The sequence below is a fragment of the Cyanistes caeruleus genome, chromosome 10 (genome assembly GCF_971803275.1).
Source record: "Cyanistes caeruleus chromosome 10, bCyaCae1.hap1.1, whole genome shotgun sequence".
NCBI lineage: Eukaryota > Metazoa > Chordata > Aves > Passeriformes > Paridae > Cyanistes > Cyanistes caeruleus.
In genome coordinates, this window is record NC_141710.1 from 7,612,556 (window position 1) to 7,638,153 (window position 25,598).

Sequence of the window (25,598 nt, forward strand, 5' to 3'; positions counted from 1 at the left end):
ACTATGTCAACGTAGAAGGGAAAAAAGGATGACTCTTTTAGTGCATTAACATGTAATTTCATTACTCAGGCACTTCTTTAGCAGGGGAGGGGGGATAGAGAGAGGAGGGAGAAGTTACCATCAGCGAGTCAATTATTAAAGTACTTGACTAGCAGCCAATAATTTATTCATGGTTTTTTGCTGCCTCTCTCAACCCCCATCTATACCGCTATTTATCTCACATTTTAATTTTCAGTTTATTAAATGCATTCATTTATCACAGCATTCAGAAAACCTATGGAGAAATGGAGATAAATGTGTTCTCAAGTAGCCCCGTTTCCCCAGGAGCGCAGCTCGGAGGTAACGGAGCCGGCTTGTGCCGGAGCATCGCTTCCTGGGAGCCAGGAACGGAGCACTCCCAGGTCACACTGCCACCTCCTCACTGAAAATTCCCAATCATTTTCATTCACTGACAACTGCATTATGCAAATGTCTACGGTCATTTATAAGTGCTGGAGCTGTAGCAGCTCAGGGGCTTCTAGCCCCAGTGGGATTTCAACACAAAGATTCCCCTGTTGTCTTTCTTTTACTGAGGTGCTGACACAATCACTGTCTGAGGCAAACAACTGTCTGATCACAATCCTCCTCCCCTTTAACAACCACACAGACAGACACTCAAACCTGCCAAATTTAAGCAGAGTACTGTATTTTAATTTTACTTTTCAGGGAGGCGCTCAGTAAAGGATGGCCAAAATTAGTCCAAACTGCTCTTTGCCTTTAAAAGCAAGCTGCCACACACTGTAAGAGACATGTTCAACTTTTGAGAGAAGGCAGACCAGGAGACAGCAACACAAATGAGCAGGGGTAAGATTTCCAGAAACAAAAGTGGCAGAGTAAGTATCAGCTCTCACTGACATTCAAGAGGGACAGTTTTACAGTGGAACTGATGGTTTTGATAATCCTCTATGAGAGGTTTTTGTTTGTTCTTCTAGCGATATTTTACTTTTTAACTTTTCATCCATCTCGAATTTTAATTGCTCCCCCTATTAATACCCTGCATTCATGTTCCTCAGTCTGCAGAAGGTGAGCTTCACAAAGTCCACTCTGACAGCAGCTCACAGGATCACTGCCTGCTTTCTACACCACCCTGAGCATGAGCCCCAACATCCAGAGGGGTCTTTTAGGATTAGCAAGCAGAGCCACCATGCTACCCAGGGCAGCTGGAGCAGAGACAATACCTACACCGTGGCCATGGCACCTTCTCAGGTCAGACCCAAGCACTGGTGTCTGACAGGTGCATTCCAGCTCTCGCCTACACACAGCACCCAGCAAGCACTGGCACTCTCTAAGGCACAGGGTACGCTCTCAGACTTGAAAAACCTCAAACCAAGCAAACAAAATGATTGTCCAGCTAAATTCTGCAGTGAAATTAGCACACCTGTAAATCAGAGAAAACAAATAAGCAAGTTTCACACTAAAATAACCTGCTTCATTTCGAAGGCTTGTTCCTTACATCTGTGCTTTGTACTTTAAATATATGACTGTGGAGTTTTGTTTTGGTATTTTTCCCCCATCATTTTGAATTCTTCGCTCACCATCTGCTTTTGCCTATCCTGTAACAATCATCTCAGTCTAGCAAAGATGTGAAAGATGCCTGCTTGGCATAGCAAGAAGGGATAAAAAAAAAAGCCAACCCCTGCAGTATTAATTCCTTCTACAAAATCTTGTACAAGCTGCCTGCAGATAGAGTATCAGTTGAAACTGTAAACCCATTTATAGCTGACAACAAGATTAATGACTTGTCCTGCACTGATTTCCTCCTATTAGCTATCAGTGGATCTGTTCCATCTGTCATTTTACAGGAAAAAGGGTAAGAAGGGGAAAAAAAAAAAGCCAGCACACACCACACAGACTTAATTTCTCAGTGACTTCCAAATTGGACTTGTCATGAAAATGACCTACTTACATTTAGTAACTACACCTTCCAAGTGGATGATATTGGGGTGGTCAAATTGTCCCATGATACTGGCCTCACTCAGAAAGTCTCTCCTTTGTTTATCAGTGTAACCAGCTTTTAGAGTCTTGATGGCAACACAGATCTCTCTTTTTCCCGGCACTTTGAGACGTCCACTGCACACTTCACCAAACTCCCCTTAAAGAAAAAGGCACAAGAATCCATGGTCACAAGCCTGAAGCATGCACTTGTGTTGTCAAACTGTTGTGTCAGTACATTTGGGAGAACTGCCATACAAAAATCATAGGATCACACGTTCCCCAAAAGCAAATTTAAAAGTGTATTTACAGAAAAAAATGCAAAAGTTCTGGCACTTACCCACACCAATAACTTTTTCAATCTTTATGCAGGAGGCATCAATTTCTTTGGCAAATTCCCTCACAGCTTGGTTTGGATCCTCATATGTAAAAGGATCCACATATGTTCTAACACCTGCAAGGCAGAAATGTTTTATTTGAAGTCACTGATCTACATGCTGCTGAACACAGAACATATGAGACTGAAGCCTTAATGATATACAACAGCAAAGAGAGTGTACAATAAAAATGTACTGTAAGCCAGGAATGACTGATAAGGAAGGAAGGACTTAAGTATTTTTCCCCCCAGTGCAATATTTCAAAGTGTAAACATTTAATATTTCCCAATATTGATGTAAGGAATCAGGCTTTTGCCAATTAATGAGCTTCACAAATCACTGCCATCGCTGGAATAGCCTGTCATGGACCTGTGAGACTAAAACACAGCCCTTTTTCCTATGGGAGCCAGGAAATTCTGAGCTCAGGTCCTGGGTTTGGTGCATGGAAGTAACAATAGGATTCAGTGCTGGAAAAAAGGCAGCACATTCCCTTTCCTGCAGGATTGCATCTGGCCCATTCAGAAACTGCTTTAGCAGGGTGTTCTGGGGAAAAACACTGTCTAGAAATCAAGTGGCTAAGGACAGGTGTCTTTAAATGAAAGGCAAGGAACAATGGAAAAATTTGATAGACCCTCCTCCTGTCTGTACCCTCAAAACATTTCACCCAGATACTTCTATTTTCCCTGTTACTAGAATAAATAAATTTCGAAGCAGGATGTTTACAAGAGGGGAAAAACAGAAACCTATTTGCCTCAAGAGGAATGCAATCCCTTATTTCCCGAGCACCAGAACATGAGACATGTTTTACAACCCAAACCAAAACCCCCAAGCACCAGGGCCTTTTACCTTGGTTCAGGTGTTTCTCCTCATCTGCCTCTTGCTTTGCCTTGCTGTACTTACTGCGCCTGTCAGAACAAAACACAGCCTGTGAGTTCAAAATGAGGATCTCCCTCTGAAACAAGCTCGGTCGTCCTGACCTGCAGAGACTTGAGCTGCTGGCACCTGCCCCAGCCCTGGCACAACACACAACCAGGCCAGGAGGATCCTCACACTCCTCCTCTACATCTCATTGACATCAAAGGAAGCACAAATCTATTTGTATCTCAGCATTTAAAGAAAGAAAAAACAAAAAAAAAAATCTGTGCTTTGGCTACTTTTTGCTTCAAACTTACTTTTGCAATTGAGGGCCCAAATTGCTTTTTAGCCCTACCACACAGGGATTTAAATGCTACAACGGAGGTGTTTTGGTAGATTGACTTTCAAACATCATTAGGCAAATGCCAACATCAATACACTTATTTAACTGCAAGTTTAAAAGTGGAAACAAGTCTCTTAACACAGAAATCAGGATCTCAGCAGAAAAAAAAAAAGAAAAAACACCAACCCTGACCATCAAAAATTAAGAGCCCAAGGATTTTGCTTATTGTTTTAACTGCTGCTTAATTGAAGGGGCTGAAGAACTCCTGATGGCAGAGCTCTACTAACTCTCTGAGCTGGAGGCAGTGCCATAGCAGAGTATGTTAATTCTATAGATTACTACTTCTACACCTACACCTGTGATACTGTAATCTAGTTAGGCATTTAATTAGTTCAGCTTTCAGCTTCAATGGACAAGGAGCACTATGAAAAGCTAATAAGAGAAGTTACTCCGTTGGGGAGGATATTTAGGAGCCTGCTCATCCAAACGTGCAGTTTGAAGTTTTGTGAATTTGAAGTTGCCCAGCATCCAGGGGTATGTAGATGCAGAGAAATGATTTGGATGTCAGATGTTCAGCCAATGCTCAGAACCAAGCACAGAACAGACACTGCTGAAGAGAAGGGCTTACTGCTGCTTACTCTCAGCTTGCCTGTTCCTGGGAAATCCACGTTTCCCAGTCAGACCCAGGAGAGCTGTCTGGCAAGAGGCTGGGGTGCAGAGAAGAGGGAAGACAGAAGAAGGAACCAAACCTGGAGGGCAGGAGGTGAGACTGGCACTGCCAGCGATGTGCAGCTGCTGCCTGGAGAGGGGCAGGGGACAGCCAGGCCTGCCAGGGTGAGACTGGGCTAATTAACAGGCTGAGAATAGGGAATAAGGACAAGAGGAGAATGGGAGCAGGTACAACAAAAACCTGTGAGACTGAGAGTTAAAAGGGTCAAAAAACTCCCAGGTAACAGGAGGAGAAGATCTAACTGAGAGCCTGACTTGCAGCAAATCTCCCTGAGTGTTACCATACCTCTCCTGTCAGCAAAACCCCTCTGCCCCTTAGCAAAAAGCATCTCACTTCCCACTCTGCACCTGCCCCGTGGGGAATGGCAGCTTCCCACTGCTGTCAGCTGGGAGACCATCTCCCAGCCTTGTCCTTCTGCTGGGTCATACAACACAATATGCCAATAATAAGAAAAATTATAAATTAACTGTGAAACAGAAGGAAGAAAGTCCTGTTTGATATGTGAAAACAAGCTGATTTTTGAACCAGGTGTCACAGCTCCCAACATTGACAAGACTTGTGTTCAGACAGAAAAAGCAGGTACACATCCAACCATAACCCAGTGGGGGCTTCTTTTCTTGAAACAAGTAACTGAAACACAAATGGCTCCAATCACAAGAAAAACATTACTAAAACTCACACTGGATCCAAACATCCATTTAAACAATTTATTTGTCCCAGAACTTCCAGCACTGGTATAACTGAGCCGAGTGAAATAATGGGATGGTGTTCTGCTCCCAGCTACTGAACTGAGTAAGAAAGAAGAGGCAGCACAAATCTCACCTAAGGCCACAAAAGACCAGGCCAGCTAAGGGGACTGCAGAGAATGGTTTCAGGTATTATACAACTTCTCTCAAAAGAAAAAAAAAAAAAAGGAAAAAGAAGATTCTGCATTTTAATCAGGATCCTTCAAATTAATTTTATTAATGTTCAGGCACAGATGGGAAATACAAAATGCAAACAGATTTGGCACGAAAGCATTTTAAGTATAAAAAAAATTCTCTTTATCTTATTTTTAAAAAGTACAAGCACCCTCACAACAGATTAAAAAATAACCTTCCCCCACTAAAACTCAAAGACAGCAAAAAGTGAAGGGAAACAAAGGGATTACTGTTCAAGCAATGTAATTGTAGCTTATTAAGTTTAAATAATACCTTCTAAACTAACTACCTACTTCCACCTCTCACCGTGTCACCTGTTGACCTCTCCTGCCTGGCTTTGGGCAGGACACTGCTGTGTGCCATTGTCCTGGAGAGCAGCCCAGGAGCCCCAAAGCCACGGGGCACAGGGGCTGGGGCTGCCTCTGGGGCAGCTCACCTGAGAGCCAGAAGGGAGCCTTTGTCACAGACCTGAATCCCCTAATTACAGCGATTTGGGCACTGCTGATTAAGGAGCCAGCATTCAGGAAAAGAACACAGAAGCTTTCAGGAACTGCAGGGGTCAGAGACAGGCAGAGCTACAGGTGGGGCTGGTGATGAAGAGGAGTTAACAGCAGGGGGAATTAGCAAGCACTGAGGTGAAACAGCAGGACCTGCTTGCTCGAACCTCCTCCTTCCCACACAAAGAGGGGCTGGCAGAGCACCTGCTCCAACTCCACTGGCAAAAGGTGGGCAAATGTGTCAGCAGAGCAAAGATAAACCAACCTACAGCTGGAAGAATTTCTGAGAGAACCTTTCAGATGAACAGAGGATTTGGTCAGACCATCTTACTCCACACAAGGCTTTTTAGAAGGTGTCTGTCTCTCTGTGTTTTTTACACTTCCCTGAATCCTTTACCACTCATTTTGAGATGCTGGGATTTCCCTCAGCATTTCTTCAGAGCAGGGTTTAGGAACACCCACACCATGTCCTGCCTGCTGCTCCATGGATGTCCCCATCCATACCCCAGGAAGTTTCAATGAACATCAGGCAGATTGGTCCTCGCATCGCAGGACAGAGCCAAAGAGCTCGAGCTGCCTGAAGGCAAAGTCCTTTGACTAATTCTGCTGTAAAGATGAATTTAGGGATTTGAACAGTATCTTGACAAAAGTGTGAGGCTAAATTACCAGTAATAACCCAGTGTTCAAAAGCGGGCACCCACAGCATATGCCCAGCTCCCACATTTGGCTCATGGATGCAGAGGCCGTGTCTGCAGGCCAAAGCACACATTTGATTGTACAAATATGACTTTTAGGTCATGCTTAGATTACAAAACCTTCTCATGGGGACTGTCTGGAAAGCTTTTTCTCATCTGAAGTAATCTTGGAACAAAGTATAATTATTTTGCTATTAACTTCTGCTGGCATAGGAACATCATGAAATATCCCTAAAGTCCACACCTCTAAATGACACTGTGATATTGGTTAAAATCATTAGAGTAACTGAATGTTAAAGTAGATTCTGTTTATTGAGAGCTACTTCCAGCTACTGGAGAGCTGTGTATTGAGGGCTATTAATTAGCAAGGCACCACACATTACTATGCACAGAGTAGTTTCACTGTCCTAATATTTCATTCCTCTTGCTCTGTCTTTCCCCTTCCATGGCCTCTCTGAGAGATACCAGTGCAGAGCCACAGGACATTCCTGAGCCCATGGCCACCAGGATGCTTTTATCTCACTGCCACCAGTGCCTGGACAGGGTTTTTATCCCTGCTGCCCACCTGCCCTGTGCTCCTTTGTGTTTCTGCACACTGGTGGGCCGAGAGCAGCGAGCAGACAGCCTGAGCAGAGCTGTCTGAGCCCAGCAGGTCTGTCAGCACCTGGCTCCAGGCAGCCTCTCCTCTGACAGCTTTATGGCCGATCCTAAGGAGAATCAATACCAGGGCAAGGGGTTGACAGTTCATTTTCTAAGGAGTGATCCATTGAGGGCCAATCACCAAGCTGTGTTTATCAGCCTTGGGAAGAGACATTTTTTTATAGGGGGAGAAGGGAAAGGAATCATCTCAAAGCAGCTCGACAGGCTCAATTCTCCAAGGTGGCGACTCATAATTAGAAATCCAATGTATCCTGCTATCAATCCTACCTTAAATAATAAAGTGATCAATAAAAGAGGAGAGGAGATTAAGTCATCAAGCTCAGTGATGCTATTTTGTTTTGCAATGGCTTTTAATAAACCTGTCTCTCCACACCACATTTTCACATGTTCTGCTCTTCTTTCCTCTTGGCAGCATGGAGGCTTTGAGTTGAACACCCACGGAAAGCCATCACAATGCACGTCTGTTTTCCAGATACTACAATCAGAGTCACTTAACTGCTCTCTAGGACAATTTAAAGAGAGCAAATGAAGAGGGGTTTGAGTGCATTTACAGCTGATGCCATTAAACTGACCAACAGACACCGACAAAATGTGCATCCCTCAGATCCCAGGCTTCAGATGCAGTAATGATACAACCACTTTTATCTCAAAATTACACTGAAGCAAGATCATGCTGATCTTTTTAAATGAGATTGAACACAAAGATGAAGACAGAAACACTCACACTGTGTTTCTGCCACACTGTCCTCCCACTCACAGGATTGTTCCTGATGCCTGGGTTGAATTTGGGAGAATGAAAAAGCACTTGATGGAAGATTATGGTGCTACATCAATGAAATAGCCATCTATCCAGTTCTGCTGTGTTACTGCATCTGATGCTGAATGACTGGCTTCCATTTTACAGTCACATCCCCTCACACAGGAAGGACTAGTACAGACTCATAGACTAACACAAAAATCACCAGCATAGCAGTCTGATGGCTTAGTTAACAAAACTGCCATTGTTTATTCCCTGTCTATCAGGAGTCAGTCCAAGAAAATCTACTGTACCCATACCCATTAAACCTAACTTTAAATTGCACTAACCACAAATCTCTAGCTGGCTTGCTTCTCAATGCCAGTTATTGGAATCAGCTTTGCATTTGAAGGGCAAATAGAGCTGGAACTATTGCCATTACATCACATGCTGCTTGGTACTAATGTCGAGAAGATCAAAGCTACACGGGAGAAGGCTTGTAATGCAAATGTACTGTTTATGATGCTAATCAAGAATTTAGCTTTGTTTGGAGGAGACAAAAAGCTCCCTGATGAAAGAGAGAGAGGGAGAGAGAAGCTTAAGTTCTTACCTCCTGCTGATGACAAAGGCTGCAATGAGAATGACCACAAGAACAACACTGCCAGCCACTGAAACAAGAAGCACTGTGGGATTGGTACCATCGCCAATGATGGGGGAAGGAACTGAAAACAGAAAAGAGAGCATTTGTGTCAGACAACCTCAAAAAATCAACCTAGGTAACACTCAATGAGCTTGTGAAGCTCAAAGCTTTTTGGCTTGTGAAGGCATTTTAGAGTAGCACTCAAATCTACTTTCAGGCCTTTATTGTATAGTCATTTGACACAATTTTCCAATAGGATGCTAATGAGCTGAAGACATGATGCTTGAAAATGATTTGGGGAACTTCAGCTCACCAGGAACAAGGACTCCTTCTCCTTCTCCCCTCCAGTGCTGCTCAGAGGGTATAATGACTAATTTTTTTGCCTTTCTAATTGCTTTCCACACTTCTTTCCTCCTTCTTTTTCTCTCAGGGGGGCCAGATGATCACAGCTGACAGTGGGAGAGTAAGTTATTTTAAAATGTCTACTCTCCTCCTGATGGATTGTTTTCAGTTGTTAACATCCTGAATGATATTGCCACTAACTGGCATGACCTTCACTTGATTTAAGGAGACCTGTATGTCCAAAATAAAATAGGCTTGGTCACAGTGCCTTTCTGCCACTGAAAAGCAAACATTTTGAGGGCTGAATCTGCATGTTTCCTTGAGCAAAGTGAAAAGCCCTACTGACAATGTAGTTTGAACATTCTTGTCTTTATAGAACTGTCTAAGGAAAAGTGCAAATATGGGAGCTGATGTAGGACACCTAACTGATCTATGTTGATAGCTTGTAAAGGGGAGCAACAGGGCTCTATTCTCATTGAAATAAGATATTCCAGAGATGTGCAAATGTCTACTTTTACAGAAGACAAAATCTCTCAAGCATCAGTGGCTTCCAAGGGTTTATGGGGTGCCTGTTTCCTTATGCTGCAGAGAAGTACTGTCACTGCTAGAATCTACAACACAGCACAGCCAAATAGATGTCTTGGGTCAGCTTCAGAGCATCACTAAGAGCCCAGGAGGAACATTTTCTCAGAGCAGACACACCACAGTCCGAGCATCCGACGGGAAACTCCCAGCACACGGCCCGGTTATATCTGCGCTCCCTGCTCGAGGAGAAGCACAAGAATTCAGGGGGAAGGTCATTACCTGTGTTAGTGGTGAACTCGAAGGGCCCACTGAAGTCTCCATAGCCTGCTGCTGTCCTGGCCCGCACGTGGAACACGTAGGAGGTCAGGGGGTTGAGGCCTTTGATGTCGGTGTTCCTGGAGGCCGTTTTCACGATGCGGTAGCTGCGCTCGTTCTGGTCCTGCCGACACAGAACACAGCGTGGTGGAGTGAAAATGCCTCCCTGCACCCTGAACCTGGAACCCCACTGCCTTGCCAAAACTTCCCTGATGAAAGATGATGAGTAACAGCTATGGAATTCTCAAAATACATCCTGAGGGCTCCTGCTGCTGGCCTTGCTCAATCCCCCTAGCACTGTGTGCTGCACGGGGCTCTGAGCAAGCCAAAAAAGGAGGATGAGGCACTAGGCATGATGCTCATATATCACTGATTATTTAAGAAGTCACACAATGAAAACCTTTGGAAAACAGCCAAGCATTCAAAAAGGATCCTCTTGATGAACAAGCACATTTTACTCACACATGCTGGCACTTTCCTTTTCTTCCTACCAGCCAGAAGCCATATAAAAAAAAAATGATAAAAATATTTTAAAAAAGAAAAAGACTTTCAAAACGCTTTCCAGAGAGTACATTATTAAAAATTATTCTATTTTTGGCTGGCTGGAAAATCTATCAGAAAATGTAATAATCTAGCTTCCCTGAAAATCAGATGCCTTTTTCTATATGTGGGAAGCAAGTGATTTAATAAAAAAAATTAAAAGTATGCATGTGCATGAGAGAGACAGCACACACAAGCAAGAGTAGGTAATTGTTCATTTTTGCAGAGAGCCTTCAAAGAAAATAGCTCTTTTCATAATTCCCTACTTGAGAAGTTATTTGAAGGAATAACATCTCCCTCTAACTCGGAAAGTATGAAGAATCTAATTTGCTCTCCTTATTCTCTATTAAAAGCCAGCCAGTCCACACTATCACTCGAAGCAGAAGCTGTCAGCAAACAGATCTTATTATTATGACTCTGTTACATTCCTCATTATTATACTTCTGTCTATGAAGTAAAGCTAATGTCTCACTTCTGCCCAACATTATTGACTCTCATTATAAATGTGATAGCTATAAAAGCTCAGTTTCTAGGTAGGAAAGAATAACAAAATAAACTCATACCATACAGCAGGAACAGCCTATGAATCTTACTCGTTCAAGCAACCATTCAAGTGCATGAAATCCTTAATTGGATTTTATTAAACTGAATCTATTTGGTTTCAAATGATGGAATCCCATCTGGAAATAAACCGCAGGGAATGAAGTAAAAAAGCTCTGCCCAAGCCCAAAGGGAACTCCTTCCATGTCCATTTTTAAGCAGTACCTTTTCATAGTATTTGACCTCATACTCCAGGATGACTCCATTTGGCCTGTCAGGCTCCAGCCAAGCCAAGGCAACGCTGTGCCTTGTTATTTCCTTAGCCTGGATCAATGCAATTGGGGATGGAGCTGCCAGAAGAAAAAAAAAAAACCAAAAACATTATAAGCAATAGTTTAATTTTAATGAGGAACATGTATTTTTAGTTGTAACTTTCACAACATGAGCACTTTCAGAAACCATGTTTTTCTTGGCAGGTGGGGGAAATTAAAAGCATTAAAGATTTTTCCTGTTTTCTCTACCAAAATTACATTTCATCATTTCTAAGAAAGATTGGGTTTGAATGCTGGACAGTACAAGATAGGTGGGTTTTGAAGTAACAACACAGTTGTCTAAACACTGCAATATTCATGATGCCCAGGTAAAAACTTTCATAAGAGGTCATGGTACTAAAGGGATCTCTTACTTTTGTCCCGTGTCATTTTAGTCCACAGTCGTTCTCTTCTTCCATCTCCTAAAATTAACTGGTGTTATTCCATTTGCTATTTACTTTAAAAGAACTATGAAGTTCCTGAGGTTCCAATCTGGTTTTCTCTAAAGCTGAGAAAATATTGCCACTGAATTAAGTAAGGCCAGAGTAAAGCTGAATACGTATGAATTTGGGCCCTCCCATTAAAACCAGGAAACTTGTATTTCAAGAGTCTGAGCCAATTTGTGCCTCCTAACTTGCCCTGTTTATGCCCAAATCCGTGAGCAGTCCCTGGAAAATGGCCAAGGGCCAGATTCTGCCTGTGCTAGCTCCTTCCCAGCCAAAGGATACCAGAGACTGGTCTGCTGTGTGCCAAAATGGCATCTCCTGACCCTGTCCCATGTGGCGCTGCATTGATGCCATGAACAGAGAGAGCAGGATTGTACCACCAAGGGTAAGGGCTGCAGCATTTTTGGAAAAACTCTACCTAGCAACAAGCTAAACTCCAAGACCCTTTAAACTGTATCTGTGTCAGCAATAAAGGCTGCAATGAAGAAGATAATGGAAAACATCTCTTTGTGCACGGTGCACTGTCTAAAGAGCCCCTGCTAATGCTGAAGTTCAGGTTTGTGACTGGCTGGAGGACAATGCCTTCTCCCTTTGCCTGTGCTTGCAGCAGATTCATGGCTGCACTGGGGAACGGGTTTTCTGAAGATTTATGAACCCGGCTGCCCCTTTCTTGCTGCTGTGTTGCTGTGTGGTCACATCTCCAGCCAGCTGTTATCAAGCTCTTTTGATGCTGACAATAGCTGGTATAAATGGCGGAGTCTCCAGGGATAAAAAGGGACATTCATGAAATTTTTAATCTTATCTAACAAAGCTGTCCTGTATAGCCAGAGATTAGAGGTCTTCCTAAATTGAATATATTTCTTCTTTTGTCTCCTGATGCTGTAGCTGCTCTTTTTCCCCCCATTTCCCTTTCTTTTTGTTTCTTTTTCTACCTTTAACTTTGGGATGACGATCCTTGAAAATGCTATAAAGTTAAAAGTATCCTTGAAACAGGTATCCTTGAAAACTACCAAGAAAGGCAAATAAATAAAACAGTCACTATAAATGAAAGGAAAATTGAATGTTAAAAGTCTCAAACCTACTTGACCATATCAGACAGTTCTGATGGAAGTGAAAATAACTGGTAGATGCTGCAGTCACAAAAGGGTGTCTCCTCTTGATGTGAAACCATCAGGGAGCTGCTTCCCGATTTACTATTTGACAGTTTGGCATCTCTGTTAGAAATGCCTCCAAAACCTTTATCTCTTTTTTCCTTGTCTGTCTCTCACAGGCAAAGGCAAATACTGAATGACAGAGGAGACTATAAACACAGCCAACAGGGAGGATCCAGGTGTGTTCCATCAAATTATATCTGTGGCACGACTGCAAACCTGCTTAATAACCTCACACTTCCTCAAGAGAGACTCAAACCTTTTTTTAATTCCCCTCTGCAATAAGAATACTGCTCAGCTAATAAATTAGAAATCGGATTTGTTACCCTAAAACACACACGCACACGCCATTACTGATAAACCAAGCGGAGAGAAATCTGCTTAGTTAATCGCTGCCTCATGCAGGGCAGACAAGCAATTCTTTTTACTGAGAATCTGTCACTTATGCTGGTGTGACCTCAAGAACTGTAGAGAGAAAGTTCACTTTCTTTCCTGTATCCTCTCTTTAACCTCTTTGGTTTCCCATTTCATTTCAGCAGGCATCCATAATGGAATTTTAGTGAGTCCTTCAATATTGGGCTGGTAAGTGCTGTATGAAAACACGTTTCTTCTCTGTTGTAAAATGGCTATTTGCAGCAGAAGAATTTATATTAACTAAGCCTTCTTGTGAAAGACTCTCAGCTTTATATAGCTTAACAAGTGCTTGCTCACGTCTCCCAAAAATGGGCAGCTGATCTTAGGCACTACACCACACCAGAATAACCAACATGCTCCTGGCCTCCAGGACACGAAAAGGACTTGTACATCAATTCCTTCCTTACTCCTCACACTTTTCAGAATGGCCCTATTTTTTTCCTTCCTGCCCTTTATATGCAAATTCATCCTTTTAGTATCTTCTTTTGTCCTGGATTCTGCAGATGAGCCATTTGTTCCTGACTTTGTTTTAACTGCACATCCTGCCTCTCCTTATGCTATAAAGAATGCCAAGGTCCAACTACAGAACTGCAAGAAGCTCTTCAGGAGTGATGTCCCTGCAGCACAATGGTCTGTGCAGTAGGATGGTGAGCTGGAACTCTGAGGACCTTGAGGAACTGGGCCCAGTACCCACAGGGGGCTACAGTTATCCCACTGCATGGATACAATCCTCAGTTACCGGTTCCCTTTTATTTCTGCAAGTAGCCCTACAAATCAGGTTGGTTTTTTTCCCGTGTTTTTCAGGATCCACCATCTGACCTGTAAGACTGGACTCCTGGAAGAACAAGAGTTTCTCCTTGCATGTGTATTACCAAAGGTCTGGTCAATATTGTCCAGGACAAAGGGGACCTCAGCACTGCCAGCTCAACATGGCACTCCAGGCAGCAGACACAGCCTTCTGAGTGAGCTTGTGCAAAATATTTACATTCTTTGTTCTTCTGCCTTTTGCCTTTAAATTGCCTCTTAGGGATGATGTGAAGATAAACATGTAACATTGTAAAATGATGCTTTGATCACAAGCAGAATAAAAGACAGAATATTCTCTTCTATGTACGTGGGCTGACTGTTCATTAGATGCACACATTCCTACATAGAACACATTGAGGACAGCTTGACCAAAGAGAATATCATACACAATTAAGATGTTCACAGTAAGGTCCCATCAGACTTCCCTTATGGAAGGGGGCAGGAGATCACTTTTTCTTTCACTTTTTGCACTTTCCTCCAGCCTGCTCCCTTGTGTTTGGAAAGGAGCAATAAGCAATGACTTGTTTCTCAGTCATCACTGCTCACACCAGCAAGCTTCCTGCCACACGTGCACAGACTGCACATACCGAGCACCAATTCCACCAGAACAGCCCATTTCACAGAATGAGGCACTTTGGTGTCTAAAAAGGGGTCTCCCCTTGAACAAAAGCACCAAGTGTAACTTTCCTGAGTTCAAAGCTCAGCAGTTCCTCTCCCTTAAAAATCCCACTCCCTACTGATGTGAATGTTGCAATTTTCTTTCATCTACTTCCTCAATAACCTGCCATTAAACACCTACTAGTAGTTTTATTACCTCAGTTCTGAGCTTGCAGCCTACAGAGAGAGAAAGAGCACAGATGTACTACAAAAACTTCACCCAAATGCCATAAAGCCATATCCCAAGGCTAGCAAGTGCTGAATTGTAGCAGTTTTGAGGCACTTTAAAGGATGGCAGAGGCAGAGTGTCAGTTTTTCATTACTGGTTCAAATTAGGAGGGGTGGGGGGGAATGGAAAGAGGAAAAAAAACAGGAAATAAATAGATGCAATAAAGTCTCTGGCATGTAGGCATCCATGAGTGAAAACAGCCCTTTATAAAACTACAGCACATGAGTACTCGGATATCAAAGATACACAATGCCCAGTGTTTTATTGAAGATGCCTTCTTACCCACAGCAGGGTTTACTTTCCACTCCCCATGATTTGAATTTAAATGGATCATGTTTACTCAAGGGGTCTTTCACTGACTGAAAAATATACCCACAGTTTGTACATTATCTCAGCTAAATTCAAATAACATATTTAAATTTAATTACTTGAAGCTTAGGGGTTTTCATGCTTTTCTTTATTTCCTCAATTGCACACAACACTTATTTGTTCTTATCAATGGCTATGCGCTTTGTCAAGCATCAAAATTAAATGCTTGAAAGCACTAATGATGTTACTGTGATTAAGGGTTTTTACCTTCCAGGGTAGATACTAAAAGCCTGCTCCACTATTAATTACTTTAAATAAAAAAAATAAATAAAAAAAGGAAATATTTCTGAGAATCTAACACTGAAGAAAAGTCCTCTTAGAAATCAAAACAAGAAAATTAAAGGTCTTCCATTAAAAAAAATATCTTGATTAGCACGCAATATTTAAGGGAACCTTTCACATTTCAGGTTTTCTCTTTGACTATCTACCTTGTAACACTGTGGGCATTTACATGAGATTTTATAAATTATATTAGTAAATAATCTCACAGCAGGAAAAGAAAAAAATGCTCTGGGCCAGATTCTGATCATTTTATTCATGTAAGAGGGCATTTTAACTGACTACCACTCTGACTTCAAAATGAGGGAAGAGAGAAATGTCCAACCCTCTTTATTTACATGTACCAGAATAAAGTAAAAAGAAGGCAGTTCTCTTCCACAGAATCACAGAATTGTTAAGGTTGGAAGGGACCTCTGGAGATCATCCAGTCCAATCCCCTGCCAAAGCAGGGTCACCTGGACGGGTTACACAGAAATTAATCCAAATGGGTTTGGAATGTCTCCAGAAGGGGAGACTGCATGACCTCCCTGGGGAGCTGTTCCAGTGCTGTTCTTCCTCATGCTGAGGAACTTCTTATGTTTTAGTTTACGGCCATTGGTCCTTGTCCCATCACTGGGCACCGCTGAAAAGAGCCTGGCACCATCCTCTTGGCATCCCTTTGAGATCTCACTATTGCATTAATGAGATCTCAGTCTTCTCTTCTCCAGACTAAGCAGGCCCAGATCTCACAGTCTCTCTCCACAAGAGAGATGCTCCAGACCCCTCATCTTCTTTGTGGCATCCACTGGATCCTCTCCAGTTTCTCCTTTTCATTTTTGTACTGAGGAGCCCAGAACTGGACGCAGCGCTCCAGATGTGGCCTCACCAGGACCAGAAGACATTTTAGCATGACCACAGTTCCAAACATGTGCAAAGCACATGTAGAAGCCATGTATGTCCATCAGGAGCAGCACAGGAAAGGCTCCTCACATGTGTGAGGCAATGTGCACTCCCAGATTAGATGTCTGTGCACATCTGAGGAGCCAAGCTGGAGTCTGGCATTCCGGTTCCTCACTGTCAGCATGACAGCTACGCCTTCTCCGAGGGACCTGCCAGAGTCTGTGGGCTGCCTGTGCGCTTTAAAAACTAACCACATGCATATTTGGGGCTTTTTTCATTATTGCCTCTGTAAAAGTGGAGCAAACATTTGTAGTAGTGATGATTGGACCATGTTAGGACTTGGACAAGGATCTAGAGGCCTGATTGCTCAACCGAGCCATTGGAAGCTTCCCAAGACATTCCCGAGTCCTCTGTCTTCCCACCGTCTGCCTCTCCTTCCCCCAGGAATGACGACTGGCGAGGAACACCTCCCAGCTTGGAGAGTGAGACACGCCAAGATTCAGGCCAGCATTTTCATGCTTTTAGCGTTTAAAGCAAAGGCTTTAAATCTCCGCCGGTGGAGTAAAGCGCCCGAGGTTATCCACCCACACGTGAAAATCCTGGCCGGCGCAGTGAGAAGCAGTGTGACAGCTCAGCTTGGCCTCTTTCTCCCAATCCCTTTAACCAGCCCTAATGCTGCTGAGCTCAACCCTCCCTCCTTCTTGCAAGGAGTTACGCTGCTGAGGGAAAGCACCAGCTTGGCCACAGGATATTCTCACTGGAATTCCAAAAATAACAGGCACAAGGGATCTTCCCCCACTTTCCAGGCTCTGCAACCCAGTCACAGACCTCTGAGGAAAACAAGTGACAGGCTCTCAAACCTAGGGATCAGCTCACATCAATTGTTTGTAATGATGTGTTCATAAGGAAAGGGGCTAGAAAATGAGATTTAAAAGACTGTTAACACGGTATTATTATGTTTTAAACATTTCCTCTGTTTTAAAGTTTTCATTTTTTGCCTCTCCCAGAAGAACCTGTGCTGCAAATCTTGCCAAACCACAAAAGCTGGCTCTGACTTGCATCAAATCAAAAGCTTGAAGGAAAACCCAGGCTCTCAGCAGCAACAAATAGTAGTAGCTGAGGATTATTAGAGTGCTGTACTTCTACCACCTAAGTCCAGATTCATTTCTTGGCGACTTGCAGTGGCTGCTGAGGATCTACAAAGAGCCTGTGTATTTTCTGGGCTGCACATCCAGTTCTGTGTAACTTTCAGCACAGATTACTTCAACATACCAGAACTGCTCTAATTTACATCAAAACTATTATAGGAACTGAGATGTGACCACAGTTCCCTGTGGTTTACATCAGAAATAAAGGGAGGATGAAGAAGGTTTTGCATGTCCAGGAGATGAGCTGTTCTGGTGACCAGAGAGGGCCAGCTCTTGACAGCAGTACATTATTTTCAGGTACTGATTCCTCCAATTTTGAAGGCCAAATAATGATGTCAGCTTATGCAATGCAGGTCTGGAATTACTCCAAAGATCTGAATCTGCAACCTATAATCCCAAAGATTGCCTGAAACCAAAAGATTATAGAATCTACGTAGCATTTAGCAAGAGATTTGTATTACAACTCAAGCATGGGGTCTGTTTCGTCTGAAAACTGCTTGTTTTCTTTCTGCTAGCTTGCTAAGAAATCCTGTTGGCATGTTCTGACAAGGATAACTTAATAGTTGCCAACAGAAACATGGCAGAATACCGTGTATTTCCTGTATGCACGAATGCCAGTTTAAAGCAAACAGGAAAACAAGCCTTTCAGTTGGAAGGCAATTTATAAAAATCTATCTGAACATCACAACCACTTAAAAACCCCAGCACCGAAACATTTCTAAATGCTAGAATGATTAACACGGAAGGGTGAGCATACTTTGAGCTGTGAGTTGCTCTAGAAACTCTAGAGCTATAAGTAATTTGTTAAGATGGGGAATTAGTCAGCAGCTGTCTGACCCGAGCAGGTTTGGAGCCGCTGGTCACAAAGCAGGTCACGTTGCAGTTACTCTTCCCTCTAGTTGAGCTTGGAATCTGACCCAGTATAAACAACAATAAATTCTGTAGCCTAAAGAAGCCAACGCTGATGCTCCACTGCAGTATACTGGCTTGAGAGAAGCAGAAAAAATGGGCCAGGCAGTCCAGACAAAGAGATTGCTGAGGGCCAGAGCTGTCACACTTAGAGGTAGGACCCTTGGACCTGAATTTTGGTGGGACCCTTGTGGGAAGGATGTGCTGTACTCATCCTCCTACTTCTCAGATGCTGCTCCAAGCAAGCACAGAGCATCAGAAATCCCCTGATGCTGTGACACAATGTACAGCACTCCTGAGGAGTGGCTCTGGGGGACTGAAAGGAGGTATTAGAGACCATAACCCCTAGTTATTAAAGCAGGTGATAATGCTGGAAATGGAGCATTCCCCAACAGTTCAAAATAAGTAGCCTGGAGCAAAATTCCCCACTTGGCATCTTTCCCTCAGGACAACTCTGTCTCACCCACATGCCCTGCTGTTCCTCCCAGGAAGCCAGAAGTAGCCACCAGAGCTAAATTCCCCCCAGAAACAGCCTGTCTTTCACCCTTGCACTGCTGCACAGGAGGAGGATCTGCTGAGCTGCCTTTTCTAAATGAACTCCACTCCCCCCCAGCCCCTTCCACCAGGAAATCAAAGCTACCCTTAAGGAAACACCAGTTTCCCTCAAATAAGACCCCTATCCCATTCTCTAAGCCCTTCCTCAAGTCAAACAGCCATCCAGCTACTCCTCCTTCATTTTGCCATCCTCCTGCCCACAGTTTAAGATATGTTTGCACACACGTCATGAGTCAACACACAAGAAGGGAAGAGATGTTCTTAAATTGAACGGAACCAACAGAATAACTTACTGCATCTGTGCTCTGAAAACCACTTGTTGTGTGCAGCTTTCAAACCTCTAACAGCAGTGTTTTAACAATCCCTGAAACAACATAAAAAATATTGACCCTGCTGTAGTAATAGCCCAAAGGGACACCCCTTTGTCTCACAGGGCTTAGGACAGCTCTCACCTGATGCCCCATGTCTGTATCTATCAACAGAAATCCTCATTTCTGATCCCTGGTCCTTTCTTATACTTACCACCAAGTCATGCATGTGGTTACCCCAACAGTTATGGCATAAAGTTTAATCCATTTGGGGGTAAATGTGTGATTTGGCACCCAAGGCAACACATCTAACGCTGCTTCTCCTTGGTTCTCACACAGCTACCATCTATTTATTTGAAATATGAATGTCTAGATGATGTATATACCTGTGCTAAGTAACATCCTTTGTCACTTACCTTCAACATTAAGAATATTAGATTTTATAAAAAAGTTCTGCTTAAAAGCCTTTTTAAAATCCAGACAAACAGAAGCCTCTGCCCTATTTGCCACTTAGGTGCCTTGCAAATACTGAAGTGTCCTCTAAACTAAATAAATAAATAAATGAATGGCATGACTCATTCTGCTAAAGCAGCATTCGCTATTTTAATAAATAGATTTGGCCACATTGCCTCATCCTGGCTTCTGAAGTGCATCAGTAATAGCAGAGACTTAGACTTTGCCATTTGGGTTTCTCAGATCAATCATCTAAAGTCAGAAATGGCAAGATTCTTGGGGGAAGAAAAAGTAATAAAATTATAAACATTTTACTTCCACTGTGATCCACAGCTCCAACAGCAACTGCAGGCTGGGCTTTAACCATGCCCTCCCGAGCCTGTGGCATCCAACAGAATCCAAACCCAGGACTCACTCAACAATAAAAATCACAATTCTCATCTTAACACTTGAGAGCACGAATTGTTTCAAAGCCACCAAAGTAAGGAACTTCAGCCATATTTGGTTTCAGCTCCATCACACAGAAGAGGATGGTGTAGAAGGTTTGCATTTACATATTTACATTTCAGCTGAACAAGCTATAAATTTTAATTATAGTTGATATGCAGAGCGTTTGGTTGGAACTCTGGTGAAGTACCTTCTGTACAAAGGTTAGATGGATTTGACATGATATGATCTCTGGCTGTGCTGTTGAGAAATGATTGAGTCTGAATCAAGGTTTGGGTTTTCTGGGCTCAGGTTAGCTTGTGAAGGACACTGCTCTGACAGCACTTGGAGACCCTCATTCTTCCAGGATGCTGCAAGACACTCTGCCATGCTCCCCCATCAAAGTATCTCTTCTCCAGGGAACAAAGATGCTCTGTGTTTTGAAAAGTACCGCAGAGAATCAGACTGCAGCACACTTAACACACACTTGGAGCTCTCCCACCAGGTTCTTGCACTGGAACTGAATTAAACCCCCTTTCCCCTTCCCCCACAACGGGCAGATTTGTTCAGGAAATTAAAAATCATTAATAGACCCAATGAGAGAGAAAAAACTCTGCACACAGTGTTGCTGCAAAAAGCAAAATTACCTATGTTTGCCATTCATTAAAAAAAAAAAAAAAAAGTGATGAGGTACAAACTGGGGAAGAGTCCTAAGTTTCCTGAAACACATAAACCTTAAAATTAAAATCTTAGTTCATGATGTCAGTAGCCAATTACATCATAGGTGGCACATAATTAAACTTATAAAGGGGTTTCATTATTTTGGTTTTATGCTGGATACTGAAAACCAGTGCATTATTTGTTTTAAAATTGTGTCAATTGGAAAAACCCCAAGTGGAATCAGCAATTAAATATTAAAGGTGACTGCCTCAGTGTAAAACACTCCAAAGAATAATTGGTTTCCTGTGCATTGCAAGTGCCATTACACAGTCTAAAAAATTTCAATCCTAAAAATAAATAAATAAATTAAAAAAAAAAAAAAATAACCTTGGGAGGTTATGAGGATGTTGAACCGTACAAAGACAAGCCAGATTTATGTCCTGGAAGAGTACTGAGCTACAGTCTGGGCAAATAAAAGCCCATGAAAACAATAATTTGTGCAGCAGTCACACAGACTGGTCTGTATTCTGAGTTTGGGCCTTGTTTCCCAGCCCCATATTCCAGCAGACAGGATGACACTGAGAGGAGCCCACCCCAGCTCCTGAGATGATTTCTCCAGCAGCCCCTTCCTCCCCACTGTGGCCAGGGCTCCTAAGGGTACTGGAGCATGGCACTGAGACCTGCACAGGATATGCACAGGAAAGTTAAAACAATCTTCCTCCAAAACCTGTGATTCAATAATCATTGCTTCTCACAACGGCACACAAAGCATTTTTCAGTGTTACTTCTCCCTGAAAGATTCACTGTTACGGTTTTAGTTCTTTTTTGTCATCAAGGTCCAAATATTTCATTATCTTCTCATTTAGTCCAGGTGAAGCTGCTACCTTCCACTTAATGATCACTCAGACCAAAAATAAGCTAGGGAAACCCTGTGCTACAGAGCCCCTCTAACCTGCAGCTTGTCAGTGCAACAAATATGAATAAAAATATTCTCTGGCTAAAGCAAAATGCCACTTGTGCAAGCGATGCTGAGAAGTCTCCTTTCGAGCCAATCCACCCTTTTCACATGGTTTTTTCCCAGTCCTTCCACAACTGCAGCTTTAACCTTCAGCACAGGCAGCAGTGAAAGCCAAGAGTGCTCTTGCAAAGGCACCACTGGGTCTGCACCCCCTGTCTGGAGTGTCGTGGGGAGCCCACAAATCCCTGCAGCTCCTCCAGGACTCATCCCTGAATGCCCAGGCTTGAAAAACATGGGATTTAACACTCAGCCACTTACATATTCCAGTCACTTTCTGCCTTATTTATGTGCATGCACAATATCCTGATAAACTATAAGGGAGGCTGCGGCTACTCCATCTGCATTCCCTTTTATGCTGGAAAGATAAATTGGGGCTGATTCAGAGGACAGATTTAAAGAATGCAGTCTGTTACCGAGACAAGCGCAATCTTCCCAGGGAGCCCTTGTAGCGGGTTGTCTCCAGATCATGCCTTGATTTGTTTGCTAAAATAAATGGGACAGCACACAAAACTCAATTCATATACGAGACACCTCTTCCAGCCCACTATACTTTCCTATTTTGCTTAGTCAAAACTGTCTTGTTCTATTATCTCTCGATTCAACCACTTAACGGCAACTTAGAAAATTAAAAATAATAAAAAGCTAATTAAAAATTTCAGTGCTTTCCTTTTAGCCTTTGGTAATCTATGGAAGACATTTATATCCGAAGCACATTATAGTTTAAGGGTTTTTTCTGACTGAAATAGTCCGTGGTTACTTTCAAAGGATTTTAATACAGACAAAACCAAAGATATTTTATGGAGCAGTAGAAGAATTTAATAAAAAAATCAGAATCAGTCAATTGTCTTTTTAAGACTAGGTGATAGAATTCGATAGCGGGGATAAAAGTGCTAATAAACTCTGCAGGAACAGTTCAGAAGGCTGAGACAAAAGCTATCATTTCCTTTTAAATTAACAGTATGATTTTTCCAAAAGGGATGGTTTGAAATACAAATGACCACAGGAATAAAATACAAACGCCTGAGCTTCCTACATCTCTTTTGACTGCATTTAAAAAAGTAAATACAAAACCATGGCCAACTTTTGTTATCACCGGTTTCCAACCCACGACTTTCAGAGACCCTGAATCCATTCTCAGAGCGCATTAGAATTTCTGGGGCTCTGGTTCTTGAATTTAGTAATGAAGGCAGATTACCTTAATCTAAGGAGACGCCATGAAATCCTTCAAGTGGATGCAGAGAGAGGCTCCGCGTTTGCCCACTTTGTTTGGGAGGGGAAGCCCACTGGAGCCCTGCCACGATAATGAAGCGCTCCCTGCACACCAGTTCACACGTGGGGCCAAAGCTGAAGTGACATTTCTCAATGAAAGAAGCAGTATTCACTCGTGTGCTCAGCATTTTGATGTCCACCAGAATCTGGCAAACATGATTATAGGGAGCCAAGCAGGCATGCCACAGCTCTATTTAGCCCTCACGGTTTAGCGCAATGCTATGCAACGTATAAATAAAATATAACGGGCTGCCTTGGGATGGCATCCTGGGAGTGGGATTTCATGCATATGGATGGACTTGACACACATTTCACAAGGACAGAATATCTGAAGCAGAATGGGCTGCTTCACCCACCCTTTGGGGTCAGCTCAGCATCCTGCCCTCCAAACTATGAGCCAATGCAGAAACTTTTGGGCTTCAGGGACTAGTGATGTTTATTTGTGCTGCTCTGCATGGCATTTTAATTAGTAACTGTGTGGATTTAAAAACTGTGAATGGACACACAGGGGCAGTTGTGCAGCCTAGCTTTTGTGTTTCTACTCTCAAAAAAATCCTGTTTGAGGACATCAGCAGGGGGTTAATGGAAGCTTTGATAAAGTTCTCCGAAGCCTTTTATTGTTGCTGAACTACTGACTGGACTCTGCTGTCTCTCTGGCTGCTTTCCAATTTATTTAGTCAGCTGCAAAAACAACTAGAGAATTCAGAAGCCCATCTAAACATTTAGTAGCCACAAACATTCTTGGGCAAATTCTGCTTCCACATGAAAATATTTCTGTGCCAGTCGTTTAAGGGAAGTGCTCACACTGATCGTCAAGCTCCATGAATGGGAAATGTCAGTGTGCTGCCAGAGAAAGTGAGCACACAGTTAAATAGTCCAGGGCAAATAAAAGCTGCAGGACCACATCTCCATCTCTGTCAGTTTGGTAACTATTCATCTGTACCAACATCACTGAGACCAGAATTTTATGCCTCCTTGAAGTAAATTTATACAACTTAAATATGATCAACGCTACCCAATGCTGAAATTAAGCATCTCTTTTCCCCAGGAGGATGTGTAACTAACCTCCATTTTCCAGAGCAAACCACAAGATCTTTTAAAAAATGTGACCAAACTTTTATTTAAATGCTGCAATTACATCTTGGCTCTATCTGACATGCAGCTTGTCTAAGCTGTTCACTGAACCCTGAAGCTGGTTATTTACTAAGGATCTTTTTTTTTTTTTTTCCCCTTCCGACCAAGACTTGTATCCCCCACCTTGAATACAAATTCATGGAAATGGGTGGTGCAGACAGCTTTGCCAGAAAGCAGGCACTTGTTATTTTAATTATTATTTCTTTGTGGAATGCTGCAGTTACCTTAAAATAATAATTTAATCCTTCTCAACAATAGTTTTCCCAGTTTTGTTTTTAAGATGGGAGCACGTATGCCTATAACTGCACATTTATTACAGACCATCAGTTAAAGCCTCTGCAAGAACACAGAGTTGTTAAGAAGAAACTCCCACTTGCATCTGCCAGCTTGGAGAAGCTCCTTACTCAGACACTTAAACTTACACACGTAATTAAACGTGCAGCAGAAGAAACTTGAGGCAGTCAGCACATGACATCTTGAAGTCTCTGAGAAATCTCATGCTCAGTGCTGAAATTTGCCCATTCAAAAATAATTCCCCACTGTTCAGTTCCACACAATTCCCAAATTTCTAGCGCTGGGATCACTTTTCTTTCTGCATCTCCCACTGCATTAATATTTGAAAGATTATGGTTTCCCAAAATACATCATTTGGTTTGCTCCAGAAGTCTTTGCAGCATCTCCTTTCTGTAAAACTCCAGATGTCCAAAGCCAAAACACAAGTCTCTTTGAAAGCCAAAGCAGGGCAAGAGAAGGCAGGTGGCTGTCCTGCACATCCTGGCAGGTCATCTCATCCATCAGGGCAGGTGAAGCCCAGCAGCTTGTCCCAACCCTCCTGCTTGAACAAGTGTGTGCAGGGGGGATTGCTGCTCATGTCTAGCAGAAAAATGTGAAGCCTAAGAAACCCCACTCATTTAGATTCAAAATGAGAAAGTTGCATATAATTACCCTGGGATTCTGCAAGATGCTGTAAGAAATCACTCAGAGTGTCACGCTCATGGATCACCCCTTTTCCAAGTCCTTGCTTACTAGTTTTGATTTTCAGATCAAGCCTACTGAATTCAGGCTTGACACCGCTCCATTTGGGGAATAAGGAGACTGCTGGTCTATCATCCATAGTACAAACACCTTAAAGCAAAGTAACAACACCCCTTTGAAACTCCCTTTTCCCATTACCCTGACATTTTAAAGAAAAATGAATGCAGCCAGTAATATTACACACACACACTTCCCATGCTCTGGACAGCTGGCATGCATCCAGATATTTGCCAAGAGATTATTTTAAATCAGGCTGGTTGGGAACTGGGTGGCCAGGGTGCTGTGACTGTTTATACACACCCAGCTACGTGCATGAGTTTCCTCACGGGTTTGTGTGCCTGAAAAAGGACTACTGGAACAGGCTATTTGTATCCCTTGCGGGGAACAAGTAACTGGAAAGGGTGGGACTGTGCTGGTAGCAAGTACTTAGAATAAAAATAAAGAAACTACACTGA

General features: G+C 42.8%; 1 protein-coding gene across 5 annotated transcripts in view; it reads right to left on the reverse strand.

Annotated features, from left to right (window-relative positions):
• Positions 1-25,598, reverse strand: part of EPHA4 (EPH receptor A4) — a 107,991-nt gene that overhangs the window by 17,931 nt on the left and 64,462 nt on the right. For all 5 annotated transcript variants that reach the window (XM_086844811.1, XM_086844810.1, XM_086844812.1 and 2 more), the window contains exons 6-11: positions 10,912-11,036; positions 9,571-9,730; positions 8,395-8,506; positions 3,195-3,253; positions 2,312-2,425; positions 1,946-2,131 (exon numbers count right to left, since the gene is read on the reverse strand). In XM_086844811.1, the coding sequence (XP_086700937.1) occupies positions 1,946-2,131; positions 2,312-2,425; positions 3,195-3,253; positions 8,395-8,506; positions 9,571-9,730; positions 10,912-11,036 (756 nt within the window). The remainder of the gene's footprint in view (positions 1-1,945; positions 2,132-2,311; positions 2,426-3,194; positions 3,254-8,394; positions 8,507-9,570; positions 9,731-10,911; positions 11,037-25,598) is intronic.